The sequence below is a fragment of the Littorina saxatilis genome, linkage group LG13 (assembly GCF_037325665.1).
Source record: "Littorina saxatilis isolate snail1 linkage group LG13, US_GU_Lsax_2.0, whole genome shotgun sequence".
Lineage (NCBI taxonomy): Eukaryota > Metazoa > Mollusca > Gastropoda > Littorinimorpha > Littorinidae > Littorina > Littorina saxatilis.
Window position 1 is genome coordinate 17,118,189 of NC_090257.1, and position 26,794 is coordinate 17,144,982.

General features: G+C 42.7%; 1 protein-coding gene across 1 annotated transcript in view; it reads left to right on the plus strand.

Moving 5' to 3' along the window:
- Positions 1-26,794, plus strand: part of LOC138983737 (uncharacterized) — a 99,077-nt gene that overhangs the window by 49,535 nt on the left and 22,748 nt on the right. The window contains exons 8-16 of the mRNA XM_070357044.1: positions 2,870-3,019; positions 5,822-5,956; positions 7,933-8,118; positions 8,669-8,821; positions 9,373-9,441; positions 11,638-11,805; positions 12,279-12,492; positions 23,926-24,134; positions 25,147-25,266. Coding sequence (XP_070213145.1) covers positions 2,870-3,019; positions 5,822-5,956; positions 7,933-8,118; positions 8,669-8,821; positions 9,373-9,441; positions 11,638-11,805; positions 12,279-12,492; positions 23,926-24,134; positions 25,147-25,266 — 1,404 coding nt within the window. The remainder of the gene's footprint in view (positions 1-2,869; positions 3,020-5,821; positions 5,957-7,932; positions 8,119-8,668; positions 8,822-9,372; positions 9,442-11,637; positions 11,806-12,278; positions 12,493-23,925; positions 24,135-25,146; positions 25,267-26,794) is intronic.

Here is a 26,794-nt window from a genome sequence, read left to right on the forward strand (position 1 = left end):
TTTTTCTTTTTTTTTCTAGCACAGATTTATTTGTGTAAACAAACGGTGTGTTTAATTTTCATTAAAATTGCATAAATCACATGGTTGTACCACTTGATTTCTCTCGTGAAAATGTGATGACACGTTATCTTGCAAAGGGGTGGATACCTAGCAAACGCCCACCCCCTACTTTTACCCGAAATCTGTGCGGAGGGGGGTGGGCGTTTGCTAGGGATTTTACGGGTATGTGTCAAATAACTTCTGATTCATAATGTAGATCTACACCCGATAGCCGAAATTGTGTGACTGGACAACTGATGTGTAAACCTGATGAAATATAATCTGTATTTGGTATCACTCGGGAATTGCTGCTTCCATATTCAGCTATGAATCTTCAAATTACAATTTGAAACTGATTTACCCCCCCCCCCCCCCCCCCCCCTCCCATTCGCTTCCAAAAATCACATCAATCTGAGAGAGGAAACATAAAATCCCCTAACTTGTTATTTGCTTCTGGTCGTTAGATCTAAATGCAATTACAGTATTACAACTGAACTAGGTGCACAGACTGAGTTTGAGATCTACTTCAACGAGTGAGCTGCCATACCCACGCTACCCAATAATCTCTCTCTCTCTCTCTCCAGGGGCGGACGAGGGGGGGGGGGGGGGGGTTCTGGGGTTTCCGAACCCCCCCCCCCCCCCCCCCAACCAAAAAATAAAAATATTTTTATGGTGCATTTCTTTATTTTACATTGAGTTTCAATTTTTGGGGTATTAATCAGTGACAAAATCTGCTGCCTGAAACTGGTAATGATCATCCTTAGAATGCACCAGATTGCACCATTTTGCTTCCTTTTTTTTCAAAATTTTCCGGGGGGGGGGCATGCCCCCGGACCCCCCTAGCAAGCTAGGCGCTTCGCGCCTTCACACCCAAATCTTCCCAATATACTTTTGGAACCCCCCCCCCCCCCCATACAATGAACTGATCCGCGCCTCTCTCTCTCTCTCTCTCTCTCTCTCTCTCTCTCTCTCTCTCTCTCTCTCTCTCTCTCTCTCTCTCTTTCAAATAACCTGCTGAAGGGTTGGGGATTATCTATTCGAAAATTCGCTCACCTTCAAATGTGGACTCCGTTGCGTCTTCAGCAGAACTTGTCAAAACCATGGGTCATATGTTTCGTGACGTTCAACAACAGGCTTTGAATGAGTTCATCGGCAGTAAACAAACAATTCTCTCATCTCTGCTCGTGGTTGAAACACAACCACAATCCCTGACAAAACAGACTTTTCAGTTTTTGAAAACTATCCGAAGACTTGATGCACTGGTCACACCGGCCGAATCCAGGGCCGGATCTGGGGGGGGGGGGGGGGGGTTCCCGGGGTTCCGGAACCCCCCCCCCCCCGGCCATCCAATGTACCTCTCAGAGAAAAAAAAATGTGGACTTTGGACCCCTGCCTTCAGTTGGAACCCCCCCCCCCCCCCCCCCCTCAAACGAACTTGGTCCGGCCCTGGAATCAGCTATATATTTTCTCTGGTGAATCCATGGTTTCCAACTCCATCACAAGGATGAGACAATCTAAATTTATGTTTGCATCCCATTATCTGGAAGTTGCAAGAAGAATCAAGGAATAGGAAAGTTGGCGGTGAACAGACAGAACGACTGACGAACGCCGTTGACAACTTTTTAATTATGCCTGGTCACGGGGTCACATGCGCAGGAGGCATGCGCAACCTGTCTGTCGGCGTCTGCTTCAATCTCGGTTTCTGATAACTTCACTACTTCCGTTCGGTCTAGAGCAACGAAGAGAGTTTTACCTTGTAATAGTAGTAGTCTTGAAAGCGCACAGGCCCCGCCCACTTTGATCCCGACCCGCTCGTGACGAGTGCCTGTGATTCACAGGACTAACCAAGGACGACCCTGCCAGGTCCATAGCCAACTCCAGGTCTCCTGTAGCCGCCAGCTGTCTGCGTTTACTTAACCCCCATCCTCCCGCTCCCCCCCCCCCCCCTCTTGTCAATTTTCCCTTTTTTGGCTCACGTAAGTGTAGCCTATGCGATGCTAAACTTTGTCTGTCTGTGCGTGTGTATGTGTGTGTGTGTGTATGTGTGTGATAGAAACTTTAACATTTGACTAAACACCGAAATACTAATTTTACCTGGTTATTATCCAAGCAACAGCTTCAAAATATTGAAGCAATGATCAACATTTCGTCGGCATGTATGTAGTTAAAGTGTGTATCCAAAGAAAACGGGTGGTGGGGGGTTGGGGGGGGGGGGGTAAAACAGGTGACTGGTTTGTGTCGTGTGTGGTATGTAGACCAGGTCAGGGGTCAAGGTTAGGTCAGATCGCGTGAAGGATTGTGGTATAGATACAGTTATCGCCGAGCTGCAGTTCGCCGATTCGGAGAAGACGATTTCACATTGTTCGGTTTCGTAGCTCCAGAAAAATAGATAAAGAAGATACCAAAGGAGATTTCCTACAGGTTAATCTGCACAGCGTGTTTCCAGTGTCTGCGCGAGGAAGCGCTGTCAAAATCTGCACAGCGTGTTTCCAGTGTCTGCGCGAGGAAGCGCTGTCGAAAGCGCAGTGTCGATCTGGCCATCTGGCAGTCGTGTCCCCGTAAGTAGGCTACAGACAGACAGATCTAGATCTAGTGTCTCGCACTCTTACACCGTGTCACATATGCTTACTGTGTGTGTGTGTGTGTGTATGTGTGACGGAGTGATTGAGTTTGTGTTACTGTTTGTCGATTTCTTACGTGAGCCTTGAAGGCTTCGCCTCTTGTATTTTTTTTCCATACAAACCCCGTCTCACATGCCCATATGGCTTTGCCGTGAGGGCGTAACATTTTAATATCTCTCTCTCTTTTACAAGTGCGAGGCTTTTTTCAGGACAATATAATGGCACAGCTAGACATTCTGCCCAAGCCAGCTGAGCTTTACAAGAGCTATTTCCCCTCGTGGAAGATGCTGGAAGATGCCCTCTGTAAAGCACGACCATTGCAGAACAATATCGAAGAGGTTAAGGACTCGTATGATATGGTATTGATACAGTTGTGTATACATGTGTGTGTCTCTCAGTCTCTCTGTCTGTTGATCTGTGCGGATGTGTGTGTTTGTGTGTCCATCGGGTTCTGTGTGTGTGTGTGTGCGCGCGCGCGTGTGTGTGTGTGGCTTTTTTGCATATAGTCAAGTTTTGACTAGAAGACAACGACAACTCTTAACGTTAAAGTTTATCTGGGATGGTTTTAAAGCTAGAACTTTAAAACTGCACACTTTTAGGGTATGATAATTTCCCAGCATGACCCAAGATCGGTTGACCCTCGTCAAATTTGGGGGTCACAGCGGGCTCATGTTCGGTTCATAAAAACTTAAAGATAGTATACCGAAGGCGCCATTTTGGAAAGTTTTCTGACGATTTGGACCATAACATTTCCGAGGGACATTCGCTGTACTGTAATTTAGAAACACCTGCAATGATCGATTTGCTCAAAACTGCTCCGAAACAAAGCCAAATAATCAAATGAATTTTAATCAGCGAGCGGTTTGCATCGCCCAGCTCTCCTGTCATGAGTCCTGACTTCTGGTCGTCATCATTATTAACAGCTATTGGGTTTTCAGCGTAGCAATAGGGTCCGATATTTAGACGAGACAAGTATAATGCCGACGAGTCGAAAACGAGTCGCATTATACTTGTTCGAGTCTAAATATCGGACCCTATTGCTACGCTGAAAATACAATAGCGATTATATAGCTGTTCTGACCTTGATTTGTTGTTCCAAACTTACAAAATGACAGTTTTTGCGTCGATGCGTTGATCTCAGGTTTTGATAGCAGACGCCGTTTCTTATGCGCATTAGTTTTGCGCAGGCGCCACACTGACTTTGGAAAAAAACTCGATTTGACAACACAGCTGTTAAACAGCTTTTTATTAGTTCATTCGTATACAACAAAAAGAAGTTTGAGTTTTTTTTAAAATTTTGAACAAGACTACTTAAGAAGAAAACCAAAACACAACATCAACGGAAAACTAGAAACAACTGAAGAACTAGGATGCAACAAGGGGAGGAGAAGAGAACAGCTAATCCGTACAACGCAAGCAGACGCAGCGAAGTTTTCAGTTTGGGTGAATGGCATTTATACATGTCTCGTCATGAAGCGAATTTTTCAACCTCAGTTATAAACGACTACATGAATGTTAGTGCCATGGGTTGTACATCAATACTTCAGAGGGGAAGTGGGGTATTTAGTGTGGAGTTACGAGACAAGAAAACCGAATGCGAAAGTTTGTTTCAGTCGGCAACTCAGCTCACACAGGCACACACAAACGGCTGTTCCGTTCAAGTTACTCCCCTGTTTGTACTACATCTTTCAACTTTGGGCATTTTGTGGTGTTTAGGGACAGAAAATAATTGGTTTAGTCCTGTTTCATCGGGAAGTTAGCAGAAAAGAGTATGCTATCGACATTTGTAAAGCTGAAAAACATTCCCGAGAAGAATTTCAAGTTGTCAGTGTACTGTTGTCGATCAGTGAAACATCGTGTGGTACAGAAGGATAAACCGGAACCATGCGTCTTTGTTATTGACAATATGCTTTTGGATATTGGCAAAAATGGCCGACTTCCGTAGCATTATGCTTTGATGATCGGAAGAGACCATCCAATCACAGCCCCCGAATTCCCCCACGTGTCCATCAGAATAGCTATATCTATTTATTTTTCATAGATACCCAATCGTCAAAGCAGAGCAAGACCGTTGGATGTACAGTCTAGCTTACGCATGCAAATTCCGTGCCATACAGCGCTAAAACGCTCCGAACAACAGAAAGAACACAATGTCGGTTGGAGAAGATCAAGGTCTGCAATGATTACCAAACACAGCATTCAGATGTGAATAATAGAACGCTCAAACACTAATTCTAAGACCTTCCTCGTGTGTATTGTCATCTATTCAACTCCCAAAACGAACTCTGTAGCTCTCGGCTCAATTTCAAATCTGTATCTCTAGGAATAGCGCATGAAATACTCAGGGTCGAAATGCAGGACGAAAATGATGACTCGCTCAAAGAACGTCACAATGAGAATTACAGTCAGGGATGCCCACTAAAAACACAGCCGTTTTTAATTTGAGTAACTCAGCGCTCAAACGTTTATTTGAAGGTATTCCTGGTGTGTGGTCACATAATTACAACCCCCAACCTGAACTGTATAGCTCTTGGGGCGATTTGAGACAGTTTTCTTGTTGAATATAATCCCTTTAACCTTGAGTATTTCTCTTGATGTTTTTGTCACCAAATTTCACACACTTGTAGGTTTTGTCTTTTGATGATCTTCAGACAGGACACAAATGTGGCTGGTTTAGTGAAATTTCAAGATCACAGCATGAAAATGTTTGCTGGAGATGATCTATCGCTGCTAAAACTATCCACTGAGCTATCAAGGAAAGGAGTCTCCACTTCATCAAAATATGATGCCATTGTTTGATTTGAGGTCACAGGTTACCTGTGGGATAAATAGATACAGTGTGTTTTGCTAGCATAACACAAAAAATACGACAAAAATGTGCTAAAAATTAAAGAAAATTAGTTTTTGGAAATTAGGTTAAACTGGCATGCTTCGCCGAGGCCAGCTCGACCCGTCTCGGTTTCGGGTCTTGTCCAGCTAAGTTGTCTCGACGATGACTGATCCAAGTTTTTCAATGTCGAGCTGTTAGTTCCAGGCCAGCAGATTCAGTGCATTTGAGAGGATGGATACTGAAATTAGCATTCAATGACATTTTTGGAATGATAATTGCATACATGTTATGTGTTCTGCGAAACAGAAATGGTTGTAATCATACATTTTAGCGAACTGGAAGCGGTGTCAGCAAACAGATGACGAAGTTCCTGGGGGCTGCTGGACCGACGGACACCCTGTTCCGTGCCTTTGAGGACCTTGCCACACTGATAGAACGCAACAAGAAGTCGCGGCTGTCATTTGACGTAAGTGCATAGAGGGCTCCGATTAGAAACCGTGGCACCCACTCTCTTACTCTGAGTGTGCCATGCAGACAGGCTCGCTTAAAAAGTGCGTGGTTAAAACATACTCCTTCTCCTCACCATCTCAGATATACGCAGGCTGTTACATAGGATATCATCATCTCAACACGCTCAAGAATCAAGAAATAAAAGTGTTATGCCAATAAGGTTCATTTGGTTTGTGTTACCAAGATAAAGTGTCAGCGCTATCTTGTCCGCAAGGACTTTGGCAAGGGTGGGATTAAGTAGTCTTGGTGAAAAAATATGCAATGCGTTATGTTTTGACTCACCTGAGTAATTGGTAAGTATTAGGATTCATGTGTGACCGTCCGTATGTCTGGCCGACACACTTCTAGGGTTTGATAATCTCCCGACTTGACCTAAGTTTGATTGACCCTCGTCAAGTTTTGGGGTCACAGAGGGTCATGTTCGATTCATAATAACCTAACATGGACGTTATTTTAGGCGTTTTTGAAGCTAGAACAGTGAATCTTTAAACGCTTCAAGGGTTTGATCATCTGCCAACATGACCCTAGTTTGGTTTACCCCCGTCACATTTTGGGGTCTCAGCGGATTCATGTTCGTAAAAAAATTACACAGATATTTCCTCCAAATTTCACGCAATCGTTGGTGTTGATTATCAGCAGACATGACCAAACTGCGGCTTGTTTTCATCAATTAAATTTCATAGTCACAGCATGAACATGGAGAAGATTTTCACTCATGAAATATCTACTGAGCTATCAGGAAAATAAGTATCGAGGTCATCAAGCTATGATGTCATTGTTTGATTTGGTCACAGCTTATGGTGTCTAGGTTTTTGTAAGTCTTGGTTAGACTATTGGTGATGACATTTATTTATTTAAATTTATTAGTGAGTATTTCTACGCACATACCCTCCCAGAGGGGAGGCTCATGGCGTTTACAATATGCCGTGTGAGATGGAATTTTTTACACAATATATCACGCATTCACATCGGCCAGTAAATCTCAAGCGTGTTAGGCGAGTATATACTTTTCACGGCCTATTATTCCAAGTCACACGGGTATTTGGTGGACTTTTTTTTTTATATATGTCTATACAATTTTGCCAGGAAAGACCCTTTTGTCAATCGTGGGATCTTTAACGTGCACACCCCAATGTAGTGTACACGGGACCTCGGTTTTTCGTCTCATCCGAAAGACTAGCACTTGAACCCACCACCTAGGTTAGGAATGGGGGGAGAAAATAGCGGCCCGACCCAGGGTCGAACACGCAACCTCTCGATTCCGAGCGCAAGTGCGTTACCACTCGGCCACCCAGACCCCTGTCATAGTGTCAGAAAGGAGTTCACGCAAGTGGCTGAGTATACATTTTTTTGTCTGGGCTAGCCAAAACTCAATTTGGTCAAGAAAATTTGTAATTATTATGATTGTCATTTCTTGTTAAAAAACAATTTTTTTTTTAAATTTGGTGGATGTTGAGTATATCAGACTAGTTAGTGATAGTGTTAGGAAGTAGGTTTGAATATGTGAAATATTCTTAGGGTTGAATAATTACATGGATTGATACATTGATACAGGTCACATAAGAAGTTCTCTTGAACATATTATTTTATGAAGTTCGTGGGGGGGGGGGGGGGGGGGGTCATACGTTGTGGCGGAAACCTCCTTTTAAGACCTACAAAACCCTGAGAAAATCAGGTCTTAAAATGGGGGTAAACTTACACAGAATATCTTAAAAAACAATGTCATGGTCTTGAAAATATCTTATCGGAGGGGTTGTGGTCTTAAAAGGAAGGGCGTCTACTAAAGGGAAAAGGTGGTTGAGGGAGGGGCAAGGGTAACGAAGGCGAGTCGCGTGTAAGCATTTGCTTTTCTTGTTTATTCTGTAAGGCATACATTATGACAGACTAAAAATGTGTTCATTTGACTTTGCGCGACCTGTTTTGTGTGCACAGGTTGCAGAAGCGAAGAAAGAAGTGTCATCCAAGCGAGCTTCACGCGTACCTTCACCAGGCACCCCGCGAGCAGGTGGAAAGTCTATGACGATCGAAATCTTGAAGAAATCCCTTGCCGCTCAAGATAGTGATGAGTCTTTCAGCCCAGAAATATCTGCATCTGATGATAACCAGGAGCCGTGTATGGTATGAGTTGGAGAGTGTGAGATGTTTTAGTGCGTCTGTGGTAGGAGTTGGAGAGTGTGCGATGTCTTAATGCGTCTGTGGTATGATCTGGAGAATGTGTGTGTGTGTGTGTGTGTGTGTGTGTGTGTGTGTGTGTGTGTGGTATGAGCTGGAGAGTGTGAGATGTCTTAGTGCGTCTGTGGCATGATCTGGAGAGTGTGTGTGTGTGTGTGTGTGTGTGTGTGTGTGTGTGTGTGTGTGTGTGTGTGCGAGCACTACACAACGCGCCGCACCACACCACACACACTACACCACACACGCAATGACACGACACTACACGACACCGTCCAGCCGCAATACTTAATTCATTTGGACATGACAGTCCGATCCGTCCATTGTTCCATTCAATTGTATTCTCGTGTGTTTGTGTGTGTGTGTGTGGAGTACGTCGGATGTTTTTATGCTTTGGTTGTTTATATAAATGTCTTTACAGCAGTCAAGCCAGTTTTTCATGCTCAGTTTGCATGGAATAGAGAATACATCATCTCATGTCTTATGTCCGTGCTTGTAGACGCCAGTTGAAAGACGGTCATCCACAGTGGTGGGGATGGTTGACAGCGGGTATTTGACATTCAAGATGGCCAGGCTTGCGGAGGACATTATGGGTATCCGCAAAGAGATTGACGAAACGCAGCTGTGGAAAGACAGGATCAGAGTTTGTGAGGTAAGGACGTTGTGTCGAGTAGTTTTCTCGGAATCGCTCAACACACACGCACGCTCGCACGTAGACACGCTCGCAGGCACGCACGCACGCACGCACACGCACACACACACACACACACACACCACCACCACCGTCCTAGTCTCGATTCCCAGTCTGTTTTAACACTAAGTCAAAACTTGACACACACATACGCACAAGCACACACACTAACAAACACTAACACACAATCACACACACACACACACACAAACTTACACACACACACACACACACACACACACACTGACACACACACACACATACCACAGTCCTTGTCTCGATTCCCAGTCTATGTTTAAACACTAAGTCAAAACTTGACACGCACACACACCACACACACACACAATCACACACACATACACACACACACACACACACACACACACACACACACACAAACAAGCAATGAGAATGCTTGCAGACACATCACACCATGCATGATCTAGACGAAGCAAACATCAATCAACATGTCCTTCATGACTAACTAGATCAAGATTTTCATTTTATTTTAGGGCGACATAAGGGACCTGGAGGACATGATCACTGGAATGAGGGGAGAGGTTCAGCTAAAAGAAGACAGGGCAAGTTGAATAGTGTGTTTGTCTGTCCGTTCTTCTTTTCATATTTGTGAGTGAAAATTCCTCTTTATTGTCGTGCTTTTGTGATGGTGGTGAGGTGGAGGGGAGGTGGATAATATTGGATGCGTTGATGGAATGGTAATGGATAGACGGGCAGGGTTGGAGAATGGATTGATTCCTTGTCTTCTCTGTTTCTTGGTAAGTGAATCATTGACAGATTGCGTGAGTTGATGAATGGATTGATATCTTGTTTTCTCTATTTCTTGATAAGTGAACCAGTGACAGATTGATGATTTGATGAACATCGTTTTTGATTATAGTTTAAAAAAAAAATATTGACTTGACTTGATTTGACTTGATTACGAGGTAACTGACTCGCTGATATTGTGCAAGCGTGTTTTTTTACATTTAGTCAAGTTTTGACTAAATGTTTTAACATAGAGGGGGAATCGAGACGAGGGTCGTGGTGTATGTGTGTGTGTGTGTGTGTGTGTGTGTGTGTGTGTGTGTGTGTGTGTGTGTGTGTGTGTGTGTGTGTGTGTAGAGCGATTCAGACTAAACTACTGGACCGATCTTTATGAAATTTGACATGAGAGTTCCTGGGAATGATATCCCCGGATTTTGGGGGATGTTTTCGATAAATACCTTTGATGACGTCATATCCGGCTTTTTTTGTAAAAGTTGAGGCGGCACTGTCACACCCTCATTGATTGAAATTTTGGCAAAGCAATCTTCAACGAATGCCGGACTGTGGTATTGCATTTCAGCTTGGTGGCTTAAATAATAATTAATTAATTTGGTCATTAAAAATCGGAAACTTGTCATTAAAATGTCTGTTTTTTTAAACGATCCAAAAACAATTTCATCTTATTCTTCGTCATTTTTATATTGAGTCAAGTTTTGACTAAATATTTTAACATCGAGGGGGAATCGAAACGAGGGTCGTGGTGTATGTGTGTGCGTGTGTGCGTGCGTGCGTGCGTGTAGAGCGATTCAGACCAAACTACTGGACCGATCTTTATGAAATTTGACATGAGAGTTCCTGGGTATGATATCCCCGAACTTTTTTTTCATTTTTTTGATAAATGTCTTTGATGACGTCATATCCGGCTTTTCGTGAAAGTTGAGGCGGCACTGTCACGCCCTCATTTTTCAACCAAATTGGTTGAAATTTTGGTCAAGTAATCTTCGACGAAGCCCGGACTTCGGTATTGCATTTCAGCTTGGTGGCTTAAAAATTAATTAATGACTTTGGTCATTAAAAATCTGAAAATTGTAAAAAAAAAAAAAAATTTACAAAACGATCCAAATTTACGTTTATCTTATTCTCCATCATTTGCTGATTCCAAAAACATATAAATATGTTATATTCGGATTAAAAACAAGCTCTGAAAATTAAATATATAAAAATTATTATCAAAATTAAATTGTCCAAATCAATTTAAAAACACTTTCATCTTATTCCTTGTCGGTTCCTGATTCCATAAACATATAGATATGATATGTTTGGATTAAAAACACGCTCAGAAAGTTAAAACAAAGAGAGGTACAGAAAAGCGTGCTATCCTTCTTAGCGCAACTACTACCCCGCTCTTCTTGTCAATTTCACTGCCTTTGCCATGAGCGGTGGACTGACGATGCTACGAGTATACGGTCTTGCTGAAAAATGGCATTGCGTTCAGTTTCATTCTGTGAGTTCGACAGCTACTTGACTAAATATTGTATTTTCGCCTTACGCGACTTGTTTTTATTCCAAAAACATATACATATGTTATATTTAGATTACAAACAAGCTCTGAAAATGAAAAATATGAAAATTATGATTAAAATTAATGTTCCGAAATCGATTTAGAAACAATTTCATCTTATTCCTTGTCGGTCCCTGATTCCAAAAACATATAGATATGATATGTTTGGATTAAAAACAAACTCAGTACGCTAAAAAGAATAGAGATACAGAAAAGCGTGTTATCCTGCTCAGCGCGACCATTACCGCACTATTCTGGCTTGTCGATTTCACTGCCTTTAGCACGAGCGGTGGACTGACGAAACTACGAGTATGCGGTCTTGGTGAAAAAATGCAGTGCGTTCGACAGCTTGACTAAATGACTAAATGTTGTTATTTCGCCTTACGCGACTTGTTTCTTTCTTCTTTTTGTCCACTGACTGACCATGGCTTTTTGCTGTGTGCGTCCCCAGGACCACGAGATCCTGACCATCCTGCAGACAGACATGTGTGAACTGCAGAACGAGGTGTGCGGCTCAATACAGAAGCAGACCAGGCAGGCTCACAAGGAGCAGATGGAAAGTTTCAGGCAGACTATCAACATCGACGAGCAACGAGCCCCAAAACCCGGAGTCGTCATTGTGGGTCTGATATGTGATTAGTTTGTTCTGCTGCTTGTGCATGTGTGTGTTGGGGGACGGGTGTGTGTGTGTGTGTGTGTGTGTGTGTGTGTGTGTGTGTGTGTGTGTGTGTGTTATGTTTTCGTCAAAACATGAACACAATATTATTAGCTTAAATGTTTTGGACGGTAGAGCTTTTCTCGCACGCGTGGGGTGTGATGGCGTCTAGACATGTTCCAAGTCGGGCTGATCCTGGTAAACTTTCAAGGTCACAAGATCGGGATATAGTATCATTTTTTCAAACAGTTATGAAGCTGGAGCAGCAGTCAATTTTTTTCTTAATCATATTATTTATGACGAAGTTAAGTCGAAAGAGCATTTTCTCGTCTTGTTTCTGATTCATATATCACGTATTAAGATGAAAATGAGTTATTGGGGGATTTTGCTCCTCTTGTATTATTCCATCCTTATCTCACCGCGTCTTCGTGTGGCAGGATCGTGAGGCAAGGATTCGAACCCAGCAGCTTCAGATGCAGGTCAACTCCTTGCACCACATCGTGGCGGAACTGCAAATTAAGGCCCCAGATATCCTGTTTAGTCCGGCCCCTACGTCTCTTCCAACAGACGCACAGCATCCGTGGGGTACGGGACGCCAAGGTCCAGGCACACACATGAGAAGTGGAGTTGGAACTACGGCTACTGCGACCTGTAAGTTGTTGACCCGAGTAATCGGTGGGTTTTCAATCGAGTACAATTGAGCAGTGTTTGTCTGTGCTAGAGGTTTGAAACTTTGCACAGGGCTACGGTTTCATAATCTTCTGACAATGCCCCACTTTGGTTGACGCTCGTCGAATTTTGGGGTCACGGCGGGGTCATGTTTGATTCATAGAAACTTAACGTTGAGCTTATCTTGGATAGTTCTGAAGCTATAGCTTTGAAACTGTGCACACTCCTAGGGTTATATGATCTTCCGACATGACCCAAGTTTGGTTGAACCTCCTCAAATGTTGGATTCACAGAGCTGTCATGTTCATAGATACTTTAGGTTAGGGTTGAATCGGATGCTTTTGAACCAACCGCCTCGAAATGTCACACACGTGTAGGTGTTATTGATCACCAAACATGACCAAAATGTGTTTTGTTTTTCTAAAATTTCAAGATCACAACATAATGACTGGGTGGCCGAGTGGTAACGCACTTGCGCTCGGAAGCGAGAGGTTGCGTGTTCAGGCCTGGGTCAGGCCGCAATTTTCTCCCCCCTTTCCTAACCTAGGTGGTGGGTTCAAGTGCTAGTCTTTCGGATGAGACGAAAAACCGAGGTCCCGTGTACACTACATTGGGGTGTGCACGTTAAAGATCCCACGATCGACAAAAGGGTCTTTCCTGGCAAAATTGTATAGACATATATAAAAATGTCCACCAAATACCCGTGTGACTTGGAATAATAGGCCGTGAAAAGTATATACTCGCCTAACACGCTTGAGATTTACTGGCCGATGTGAATGCGTGATTTATTGTGTAAAAAATTCCATCTCACACGGCATATTGTAAACGCCATGAGCCTCCCCTCTGGGAGGGTATGTGCGTAGAAATACTCACTAATAAAATAAATAAATAATAATAAAATAAATAGAGAATACTACATGGCTTGCTGTGTCGTACCAGATTTACACGAGTTGTTTTTTTAAATATTGAACTGCGAGCGAAAGCGAGCTGTTCACTATTTGAAAAAGCAACGAGTGTAAATCTGGTACGAAACAGCAAGCCATGTAGTATTCTGTTTATCCTACATACTGTACTTACGTGTATTTTACTGAAAATTTCCTGCAGTCGAGGCAGCTAAATTGAAGACGCTTGTTTTGGAACCTCGATCTCTTCCAAAGGCTCGTGCAATCTATTACGTCAAAGTAAAGAAACGTCATTCTGAAAGTGTGGCGTGACGTGTTAGTTCTAAAACTTCATCGAGGGTAATTATCGAGCACAATTTTTTTTCTTCTATAATGGGGTGTGTCTCAGAATCTCGTCCTCTGTTTGTGACATTATCACCAAAAGTATAATCTTCCCAGAAAACTTTGATAATACTATTTACACACTTCTCAGGGTGTACCTTTTCAGTTTAAACAAGAAAAAATATAACATTGCCTTTAGTTTGCCATATATATTGAGCATTATTTGGACCACGTGTGCAAAATCACCCGTGTAACATGGAAACAATAAAAGACAAAAAAACTGCATTTATAAGGCTGAAAACGACTTTTATTCAGTTATTATTGTTGAATCAGAAGCCATTATAGAGTTCAATATGAAATGACTACATGTAAACAACAAAATAATGTTTTTTTCAAAGTTCCATGCATTCGTCAAAATTTCAAAATAAAAATGAAAATTAATTAATAATATCCTGATCAGAACATGTTGATACATGGCATTCATTCAGTCTTATTGACATTTAACCTTCACAATAGCATATATACAAAGATTTGTTGCTCTAAGACAAAATGTTAGAAAGTTATCCCAAAAGAATGCAAAATGGTCACCGATGTAACATGGAAACATCACTTTTGTAACAAAGAAACGGTAAATGCTTTTTCCCACAAACTTTACTAAATGAAGCTGATTTTGCAACCAGATTCTTCTTAGGTAAAATGCCAAACACTAAAAAAGGAACAGAAAGAAAACAAGTCGCCTAAGGCGAAAATACAATATTTAGTCAAGTAGCTGAGGCTTACAGAATGAAACTGAACGCAACGCAACGCAGCAAGACCGTATACTCGTAGCATCGTCACTCCACCGCCCGTGGCAAAGGCAGTGCCCGTGGAATTGACAAGAAGAGCGGGATATTCGTTGCGCTGAGAAGGATAGCACGCTTTTCTGTACCTCTCTTCGTTTTCACTTTCTGAGCGTGTTTTTAATCCAAACATATCATATCTATATGTTTTTGGAATCAGGAACCGACAAGGAATAAGATGAAAGTGTTTTTAAAACGATTTCGAAAAAAAAAATTTGATAATAATTTTTATATATTTAATTTTCAGAGCTTGTTTTTAATCCGAATATAACATATTTATATGTTTTTGGAATCAGCAAATGATGGAAAATAAGATAAACGTAAATTTGGATCGTTTTATAAATTTTTAATTTTTTTTACAATTTTCCGATTTTTAATGACCAAAGTCATTAATTAATTTTTAAGCCACCAAGCTGAAATGCAATACCGAACCCCGGGCTTCGTCGAAGATTACTTGACCAAAATTTCAACCAATTTGGTTGAAAAATGAGGGCGTGACAGTGCCGCCTCAACTTTCACGAAAAGCCGGATATGACGTCATCAAAGACATTTATCAAAAAAATGAAAAAAACGTTCGGGGATTTCATACCCAGGAACTCTCATGTCAAATTTCATAAAGATCGGTCCAGTAGTTTAGTCTGAATCGCTCTACACACACACACACACACACGCACAGACAGACAGACAGACAGACAGACACACATACACCATACCCTCGTTTCGATTCCCCCTCGATGTTAAAATATTTAGTCAAAACTTGACTAAATATAAAAAGCTGGACAAAATCAATCAAACTTTGCCAAAAAAAGAGAGAAAAATTAATGAAAAGTTCATCATCTGGGTCAGTTTCTTTCATCCTCTGCTTCCATTCGCGCGTTGCTTCTGCTCCAGTTTTCCTATTCTTAAGAAGAGGCGGTAGAGTTGGCACCGGAGGATCACGAAGCTGTATCCTCAGTCTTGTACTCTTACGCAAGGCCATTTTGCCTGTTTGAACGAAACTTATGACGTTTGGCTGTGACGTTTTACATTACGATTTTTTTTCTCTTTTAATCATGAATTTTACGTCATTGTTTGCTTACTTTCATTTCACTGAAGAAGGGCGTGGCCCGAAAGTCTTTGGAACTTGGTGTTTACTGTGGTTTTTTTTCTAATTAATAAAATAAAAGTATAAGATTTTTTTATCACTTTAAATTCAAAGTCATCTGTGCACAAACATCACTTTTATTAAACAGGTCTCACACAGAATGTAATCTACACCCACAAAATATTAATCGAAAGAAAAACTATTATTAACAAATGTTTAGCCTAATTTTTCACTTCATAGAATATCATAGCAGCAAAAACTCACCTTTTCTCAAGAACCTTGGGTGTTGATCACTTTCGCAACAAAATCACAGACTTCGGAAACATGCTCGAAATCTTTCTTCGCTGCTGGAAGCTGAACTATTTCTCTCTGTAACTGCGCATGCGTAGTCACCCGCACCTCTAAGGAAGTGACTACGCGCAAAATAGTTCTAATCTTTCTTCAAAACTCTGAACATTCTTTGCAAAACCGTTCACCATCGTAACTGAATTTTGAAGAAGCATGTCATATTGCGCAACTTTCAACTTAGTTTGCAGATGCAATTTTGAGAAAATAATACTTAAAGCCATATGTACTCGATGACTATACACGCTAATTGCTTTACCAACAGCTGGAGACATGCTAAATTAAGTTCCCTGCAAAATATTGTGGTCTAGGACCCCTTCAATGTTGAGATATGTTAATTCTCATTTTGATCTGGATCGTCCTATTTATAGATTTGCCAACAGAGGTAGCGTTGACGCAAGGGAAATAACTCCGCGTCTTTGTTTACATCCAAAGTTTTTGAGACTCTAAAACAAGCTGTAATGCATGTATATGGTCCGCGCATGGCGACATATCGTCATTACATGGTCTTATGGTGCGTTTGACATCGATTATGGGCAAACTACACTTTGTAAACACGGGAGCGCGTACATATGCCTTTAAATAACATTTAGCTTAGCGATTTTCTATGCCCTTTCATGTCAAGATCGTGTTGAAGATGAATATGCAAATTCTAAAGTTCAAATTTAGGACTTGTTGCTGTTGCATGCGTGTGGAAAACTATGTTACGAAAGTGATGGCAAACTTTCAAGCGATTAATTTCGTTTAAAAAAACAATTCTGTGGACAAAATAACATTTCAACTGTCAAGTACACTTAAACCAAACACACATAACAAGAATAGCAGTCCTTGGATATTCTAAACGATTCTTGTAGTGAGGTGCAAAACTAGTTGATGGTTCATGTCACAGATCAGACCTCCATTTTTCACGCATCCAATCATTTTTTTCGCAAAACAACCTTCATAATAATCATGCAAAATACTCAGTTTTGTTTGTATTATTTCTTTATTCATTTTACTTCTCAAAAATACCAATATCATGATTTAAAATTCAGTATGTTTCAACTGTGGGCTAATTTGATTATGGAACACACAAAAGGTTCAGTTTCTGAGACGCACCCAATGACGTTTGTCTCGGTGACTTTGGCATCATAAGCAGTGGAAAAACAGGTCCATGCCAGACTTGCTTGACATGACCTCATTTACATGATATACACACATGTGATTTGAACGATTATTCTAACGAGTGTCTCTCTCACGTATGTATGATAAACATGTGTTGTTTCTGATCGGCGTACCTAAGCGGGTCAACATAGCACCATCGTCTGAGACAGCTAAGGATATTGCTGTATCGTCGATCAGTGTCTTCAGTTTCTTCAGTAAAATAAAACCAGTTTTCCACAACACCTTCTCTCAGTCCATTCTGAAACACCATCCCGTCAGTCAATGCATACAGACAGTGGTGTCCATAGCGATGATCAAGGACAACTTTTCTCACAACAGGTGTCTGCCTCTCTTTCCTTAGGCTCGAGTGAAGACAAATAATGGGTTGCAGTATCGCGCCGATCTTCCCAATACTGTAGGAACTCGTCGTTCTCTGAATCCGTGTCGCTGGTGTCACACAACGTGTTATCTGTGTCAGGGTCTTGATCCATTGCAGAATCAGGCGGTTCCTACGTGTAATTGTCGGTGTTGTTGTAATCAGGGCGCTGTGCCGTCGGAATGGGTGGGGTCTCAAACACATTGTCAACAACACCGGACTCAGCGTTTTGTTCCACACTTGTAATGCTGTCACTGTTTATGTTTACGTCGTGTGACTGACCTTTGACCTGATGTTGTCTTGTCGCCGCACGCTGCGTGTCTCGCCTGAGTTCGCTCGGTGACTTGCGTCGGTACCGTGCAAAAGTGACTGGTTCGTGTTTCTCAATGGCGGATGCTCAGTCACTGTCCCATCTCAAGACGAGTGTCGTTGTTTTCCCCTTGCTGTGCACGTCCCATGAAGACAGGGAGCACTTCGAGGCCAGAGTCTGCAGAACTGACTCTAAGGCAACTGGTAGTCCCAGAATGTCCATCATATAGGAACGAAGGAAGAATTTTTGGATGAAAAAAGTGAGAGCTCAAAATCTCGCTGCTCGCTGGTAGCCAGGGGCAGATCACTTTCTTTCTTTATTTGGTGTTTAACGTCGTTTTCAACCACGAAGGTTATATCGCGACGGGGCAGATCACTTCCGTTGGCCTTTTTTAACCCAAATAGCAAGGAATACTGTTACAGTCAGTATTCTGATTGCATGTACCTTCTGATTTTCGTTGGAGGCACGTGCCCAGCATGTCAATCGCACATAAGGAGGCACGTACCCAGGTTTACCAGGGTCGGACTAGGTAAGTACTAGGGGGGGGGGGGGGTTACAGATGGGGGTCCAGGGGGCGAAGCCCCCTTGGTGGAGGTCGAGGGGGCGAAGCCCTTTTTTTAAAAAAAATTTTTTTATGTTTCTGGAGGGAAAGGAAGCCTCTCCTTGAACGAAAAAGGTAAATTCGACAGCAAGATGTATAGGCAATGAAGAAGAAAAAAATGCGTTTGGGAGGTACATGCTTAAGCCCGGGGGGGGGGGGGGGTGTTACCCCCCCCCCCACACCCCCCCCCCCCCCTAGTCCGGCCCTGTTTACAATGGGTTAGGATGTTTTCTTGCATTTTTCTCCCACATCCCCATTACGTAATTCATCGCCAGACTAATTAATGAACTCAAAATAGGCTGCGCTTTCAACGTATATTATAATTATGATGAATTAATAAATAACGAAGAAGGTATTGGCCAGAAAAGTCAGAAATGTCCTTTTTTCCCGAAAGGTGGAGCGAAATCAGCGGCCTAACAGACGTATAGGGCAATAAATGGTATTGTCATCATTTTCACGAGTTTTCATTCACAAACACCTCGGAAATAAATCTCATGTTCCCCATGCAATAAATCGAGGTGGTGAGTGGGTTTGAGCTTTCAGGTGAAACGTGGATTGTCAAAGTAAACGCCAATCAGGCTGGTTGTTTGATGTGTGGAACCATCGCGGCTTTCGATTTGTGTTTCCGAGGGCAACGATTGTAAGCATTCACTCTCAAAGACCCAATCAATGTTGATAATTACCGCGGCGACTCATGGTCAATTTGCAATTTATCTCTGTAATTGCAAAATCCACAACGAAAAGTCATAAACACTTAAAAGAAAAGAAATATGCTCAACACTTACTGAACTCACACGTATGTTCGCAGCTCTGTACATTTTCAGACTGGAAGAAAAGCGTCAACAAGCTACGTTTTACGTCACATACAAGTTTGACGTGTTATCTCGTGCTACTGTGACGATGCTTTGTGGCCCGGAGTTGGATTCTAAAAATTCGTCTCCCTGTGGGTTATTGTGCATTTTGTTGCACAACCAAAATGATAACAAAAACGATGTTTGGTGGCTTGTTGTCAGACCAGCATTTTGTTGTTGGTCCTCGGGGAGCATATCGCCTTTTCTCTCATATTTATCAACCGCGGCCTTCGGCCTTGGTCGATAAAGATGAAACAAAAGACGATATGGTCCCCTTGGACCAACAAAAAAGCTGCATGGTCTGTCAACAAGACACCAAACATCTTATAATGACTGTTGTACCACTTGCAAGTCAAAACTGTTGTGCATCTTCTTCTGTACTTTTTTTGCAAATCATGCTGGTGGGTTTTTCTACAAATGGGTTCGACGGAAGCAACCCACCACATTTTTTCACTTTTTAGGTGGATCAAAAGTGCTGTACTAACTGAGGTGGATCAGATTGTCGAGGGAGGGTCCACGGTGTGTATTTATCACTTCTGAAAATATCAACTGGGCTACCAATAAATAAAAGCAAAATGATCTATGATGTCATTGTTTGATTTGAGCTATGATGTCATTGTTTGATTTGAGGTCACAGCTTAATAGTGTTTGTGGTGTTTTTTTCTTGGCTAGACGCTTGGTGATGATACTATGTTATGATGTCATATTGTAAGAAATGAGGTCACTCAAGTGTCTGAGACACATATATAGTCTTGACCAGCCCAGTATCAATGGCTGCAACTTGGTCAAGACAAGGAAAGGTGGGTCAGGGCTCCCCAAAGTGCGCGTCCCTGCGTCATATGCGCACTGGAAGCCGAAATCACGTACTAGAAATTGATGGAGGGGGTCCCGGCCGGGACGCACTAAACCTTTAAAGAGCGGGTCCCGGGACGCACTGAATTTACGTTACCGTGCGTCCCGAAGGAACTCTTTTTAGACTGTAGTCATCAGCTAACATTAGAATAGAAAGACCAGAAAGCAAGTTGAAAGTGTGCCTGTGTGTTGCATTTAACAAGGTAAACTTGAAGTATCCTCCTCAACTATCCTGGTGATAAAAAAACACTTTTCAGATCACATTATTCGCGATCACAATGCGTTATATAAAAACACAGGGGGTTTGGGGATCCAGGACTCTTGGGACCCTCTAAAACTCCGCTTAGGGGGTCCATGGACCCTCTAAACATTGAAAGCGGGGGTCCCGGGACCCTCTACGACGGGCGTCCGTAAGGAGCCCTGGTGGGTTCCACTGTTCTTGTGGTGGGCTGCGTTTTCATGTGACTGTGTGTGTGTGTGTGTGTGTGTGTGTTTGTGTGTTTGTGTGTGTGTGTGTGTGTGTGTGTGTGTTATGTTATTGAGTGTGTGTGTGTGTGTTTTATGTTATGATATTGTTACCTTTTCCGGACAATGGATTAGGATCCCAGCGAAAAGCCCATTCTTTCTTTCTTTCTTTATTTGGTGTTTAACGTCGTTTTCAACCACGAAGGTTATATCGCGACGGGGAAAGGGGGGGGGGGGGGATGGGATAGAGCCACTTGTCAATTGTTTCTTGTTCACAAAAGCACTAATCAAAAATTAGCTCCAGGGGCTTGCAACGTAGTACAATATATGACCTTACTGGGAGAATGCAAGTTTCCAGTACAAAGGACTTAACATTTCTTACATACTGCTTGACTAAAATCTTGACAAACATTGACTATATTCTATACAAGAAACACTTAACAAGGGTAAAAGGAGAAACAGAATCCGTTAGTCGCCTCTTACGACATGCTGGGGAGCATCGGGTAAATTCTTCCCCCTAACCCGCGGGGGGTAAAAGAACAGAGGCTGCTGCACAGCAACTTGCTGGAGCTGGAGGCTGTGTCTCTAGCTCTAGACAAGTTTCGACCCTCCCTTCAGGCCAAACATGTTCGTCTGTTTACAGACAACACGACAGTGGCAGCTTATCTCAACAAGCAGGGAGGGTCGCGGTCTCCGTCGCTCTCGGGCAGGGCTTGCGAGATTCTTTTTTTTTTTTGCCAAGCACATCATTGTGGGGCTTTTAATCAATAACATGCATCCGTCTACAATGTATCATCATTCATCCATCAACATTTATAATAATTATGTAAATGGCAAGTATACAAGACATATATATATATACAACATTAGGACATAACAGACAGACGGACATATAACATACCGTTCGCCTACAAGTAAGGCCGGAGCTTAACATAACATGCAGATTACAGTACTTGACATTATGGACGTATTACCTGCTTAATAATAATACAGTCAATTAATAATACCGTCAAACAAAAAAACAAGATTGCGAGATCCTGGTTTGGTGCTGGCAACACCAAATCACTCTCACAGCCAGGTACCTGCCCGGGAGCTTGAACACTCTGGCGGATGGACCATCACTCACGGAGCTCTGTCTCGTCTCTGTGCCCTGGTCCAGAAGCCTCTGGTGGACCTCTTTGCCACCAGGTTTTCAAAGAGGCTGCCAGTTTTCGTCTCGCCATTTCCGGACCCGGAGGCTTGGGAACGAATGCTCTGGACATTCTTTGGACGGGCCTGGAGGCTTATGCCTTCCCTCCCTTCCAGTTGCTCAGCCGAGTACTCAGGAAGGCGGAGCTGGAGGGACCATCACTGCTGCTGATCGCTCCTCTTTGGCCCTCTCAGGCTTGGTTTGCGGACCTCCTGAGACTCTCCCACGGCCCTCCCATTTCTCTCGCGCTCGCGCGAGGAGAACTGGTGCAGCCTCGAAGCGGCATCCCACACGTAGAGCCCCAGCTGCTGAAACTTCACGCGTGGAGGTTGTACGGTCCTCGCTTAGGCGTTCTGGTGCATCGGAGCTGACTCTGGACTTAGTACAACGCTCTCACAGAGCTTCTACTTCGTCTGTCTATGCGTCACATTGGAAGGCCTGGGCTTCCTGGTGCAATGTGCATGGGTTGAATGCCTTGGCACCTCGTTCTATGCATGTGGCAAACCACCTTTCTTTCATGTCCTCTCAGGGAGCTTCCGCTTCCCCTTTGAGGGTAAGGAGATCGGCCATCTCTGCGACCTTACGGCAGATAGGTCGGTCCATTGATGTCAGCGGTGTCATTTCGGGGGTCATTAAGGGCGCGTCCCTTTCAGAGATTAGGACTCGTACTCCTGTACCTAAGTGGGACCTCTTTTTGGTTCTAGAATTCCTGCGTTCTGCAGATTTCGAGCCTTTAAGAGATGCCAGCTTCCCCAATCTGACACGTAAGACCCTGTTTCTTTTTGCTGTTGGCATCTGCTCGCAGGGGGAGTGAGATTCACGCTCTTTCTGGAAATCCGGAGGATATTTCATTTGAGTCTGACGTCTCAGTTTCCTTAACGTTCGGCCAGATTTTCTGGCGAAAAATCAGGCTCCGGAGCGAGCATCTCCTTTGGTTCATGTCAGGCCATTATCTACCATCCTGGCTCCTGGATACCCGGATTCGGTTAATTGCTCTGTTAGAGCCCTTAACATCTATCTTGCACGTTCGCAGTCGCTTAGGTCAGCTGCCCAAAAGCTCTTGTTTATCTCCCTCAATACGGAGAGACACAAAGATATTGCTAAGACGACTCTGGCCCGGTGGGTGTCGGCTCTCATCAAACATGCGTACGAGTGGAGCCGTTTGAACAAGGGGGGGGACGCAGCCTGTCCTTCCCCTTGTCTCTGCTCGAGCCCATGAAACTCGGGCTTGGGCTTCCTCTTTGGCCGTTTTGCGGTCGAGGAGACTGGAGGATGTACTGCATACTGCGTACTGGCGCTCTAAGGATGTCTTCTTAGATTTTTATCTGAGAGACATCTCTGCTGTTCGTCAGGACGGCTCCAGAGCTCTTCCTGCCATGATTGCAGGAGGCCAGTTTTTGGCAAGGACTTAAGAGTGAGTTGGATTTTTCTTTCCCACCGCCTTGTTGACGCTATCTGCTATATATGTGATTCGGAGTAAGAATATGTAATTTAATCGAACATTTTATAAGTAAATTTTCATTTGATTACTATACTTACCCGAATCACATAGTGAATTCCCTCCCGCCAGCCCCGCTTATGATTTTTTAGTTTTCTTTAAAGCCGTATGATATTGACCACGTGTTTAGTAGCGGTAGTGACGTAGGACACACCAATGGGAGGTAACTCCCCGGGTGTGTGGTCATTACCATGGCTACGTTTACACTTTTGTGGTGGGGTTGCTTCCCTTTAAAATTGTTTAAGGCGGGTAGGCTTTTCAGACCTTAGCATCTCAGACTGTGTCAATGCTAGATATGTGATTCGGGTAAGTACATTAATCAAATGAAAATTTACTTATAAAATTTTCGATTCTATCAGATGGTTATGAAACCATTGTTTGGAAACTTTAAACACTGCTGAGTTTTGGTGACCTACACATTTTGTGGAATTTTTGGTTGACCAGTGTTACATTGTCATGTCACAGCGGGGTCGAGTTTTTGAAGCTAGTGTTTTGAAGCTTCGCAGACTTCCACGTTTTCATAACCTCCAGATATGAGGAGGGTTTGGTAGATCCTTGTCAGATGTATATAGGCACGTTTATCTACAAAGATGCCCTACTTGAAGCAACGCTGATACGTTCTATCCTGTGTTTGGACAGCACCCCACATGTTGATCCGAGGCAGATCACCCAGCCCTTCGCCCCCTACTTCGTTCAACAGCGTGGCCATCATGGAAGACAGACCAGCGCCCCTAGGGGGCAGAGAAGATAAAGACCCTAAGGGCAAGTTTGTCTTCTCTTGCGAGACGTTGTCATCCAAAAACACAGCAGACACCACCGAGGTTACTGTGGTCAAGTCAGGCCTCACTGTAAGTGTTTTTCTTGTGTGTGTGTAGGGGTGGTGGTTAGGGGTGGGATTGGTAGGGGGTGAGAATGTTGCCAGATATTTTTTTCTGCTAGAAGCATTAAAACTTCGCCTCCTTATGGCCTCTGATTTTCACCAAAGATGGCGTACATTTGGTACACATCGGTCGTCTGTGAAGGTCAAGGTCAAACCGGAGCCATTTAGCAGTTGAAAATGATAGCATTTGCTCGCAGTAAATTGTTATTTTTGACTCACCTGAGTAATTGGTGAGTATAAGGATTCAATATGTGTCCGTCTGCAGGGCCGGAACACATCATTTTTAGGGGGAGGTTCCAATTTTGTTTTTTTAGGAACAATTCGACGACGCGAAGCGATTAGTTGAGGGCGTGAAGCATTCGAACCTCCTAGGGGGTCCGGGGGCATCCCCCCCTCCCCCCTCCCCCCCGAACATTTTTGATACAAACAAGGAAAATGGAGCAAACTGGTACAATCTGAGCCAAGAAACTTCCCCTAATACACCTTCCAAAGAATTAATTTAAGAAGACAAATTTAGATCAAAACATGGACAATTGACCGATCTGGTGTAACCTGAGCCAACAAATTACCCATCTACTTTCTGAAATCGCCACTTAGAGAAAAGCCGGCTCCTAGGGGGGTCCGGGGACAGGCCCCCCCCCCCCCCCCCCGGAAAAACTTTGATAACAATCAAGGAAAATGGGGCAATCTGGGGCAATCTGAGCCATAAGTATTTCTTTATATTTAAACAACCAAAAAATCTTTTCTTTTCTTCTCTTTCTAATTTTTTTTTTAAAGGCTAGGGGGGGGGGGGGGGGGGGGTATTGGACAGTATTTTTTTTCTTTTTTTCTTTCTGGTATTGGACATTATTAAGCCATGTAGTATTCTTTATTTGTGTAGCTGGTAACCACTCGCTTTTATCTGACATGATTAGAAAGCATAAGGTTAATATTATTTCTCAACTGACATCACGAATAAAAAGCTTTGATGACCCTTGCAGAAAAAAGAGGAGGAAGAGAGGACGCGTATGCAGCAGGCCATCACACGTCTCAACACAGCGCACTCTCTAATGGCAGCCAAGCTGGAGGCGTGTTGCAACCAGCAGACCACCGAGCACCGGGTGGGTCTATAGAAACTCTGCCAACAAAAATTGCACCCATTTTCGTACCCCTACTAAAACATTCATTCCCGTGTCAGTTCATACAAACTTTCTGTGCCATTAAACTAAAGGCCCTTCACTTGGTTATTTGGTAATCTTTTCGGAAAAAGCAGTGAAATTGACAAGTCAGTACAGCGCGGAAGTGGTTGAGCTGAGCAAGATAGCACGCTTTTCTGTATCTCTATTCTTTTTAACTTTCTGAGCTTGTTTTTAGTCCAACCAAAACATATAGATATGTTTTTGGAATCAGGAAATAACAAGGAAGAAGATGAAATTTTTTAAATCGATTTGGGAAATTTAATTTTAATCATAATTTTCATATTTTTAATTTTCTGAGCTTGTTTTTAATCCGAATATAATGTATTTATATGTTTTTGGAATCAGCAAATAATAAAGAATAAGATCAAAATATTTTTGGATCGTTAAATAAAAAGATTATTTTAATTACAATTTTCAGATTTTTAATTACCAAACTGTTACACGACACTTGAGATTGACGAAGTTCTCAAATGTCGTATAGTTGTGTTCTTTTATTCTACGTGGCCCGTTTTCACAGCAGCAGACAAAAACTCGTCAAATTGAGTTTGAGGATTTATTTAGCATTCCATACATACAACTGCACATCGTAGCAGAACTCAAAGTAGAAGCCTCTTAACATACAAATCGCGCTGGCCTATATAGTAAATACTCAATCTCGAGAATATTCCAGACCGAACATGATACAACTAAAATTAGATGAACTGCCCATGGACTAGAATAGTGACATTCTCTGTGACGTACATCAAAAGTGCCGACGCACTTAATCCAAGCGAACGCCACGAACCCACGACTCAAAACAACGTGGTAAACAACTTGTTTTGACAGGACTAGAAAGTTCACCTGCATTCTCGTCCAAACATAAATATTGTGTTTACAAAATATAATATCGGTACTTTCCCACAAAGTACAAATAAGTCAACTACATGCAACACACAAAACTGAACCAAAGTTCAGCAACGGCAGCGTTTCCTAACACAAACTCATTAATTATTGTTTAAGCCTCCAATCTGAAATGCAATACCAAAGTCCGGCCTTCGTCGAAGATTGCTTGACCAAACTTTCAATCAACTTGGTTCAAAAATGAAGGCGTGACATAAAAAGCCGGATATGACGTCATCAAAGACATGCATCGAAAAAAAGAACAAATGGTCTTGGGATATCATACTCAGGAACTATCATGTTAAATTTCATGAAGATCGGTCCAGTAGTTTTTCTGAAGCGCTCTACACACACACACACACACACACACACACACACACACACACACACACACACATACACACACACACACATACATACATACATACACATATACACACACATACATACATACATACATACATATATACATGCATACACACATACACCACGACGCTCATCTTGATTCCCCGTCTATGTTAAAACATTTAGTCAAAACTTGACTACATGTAAAAACAAGAATTGTAGGTTA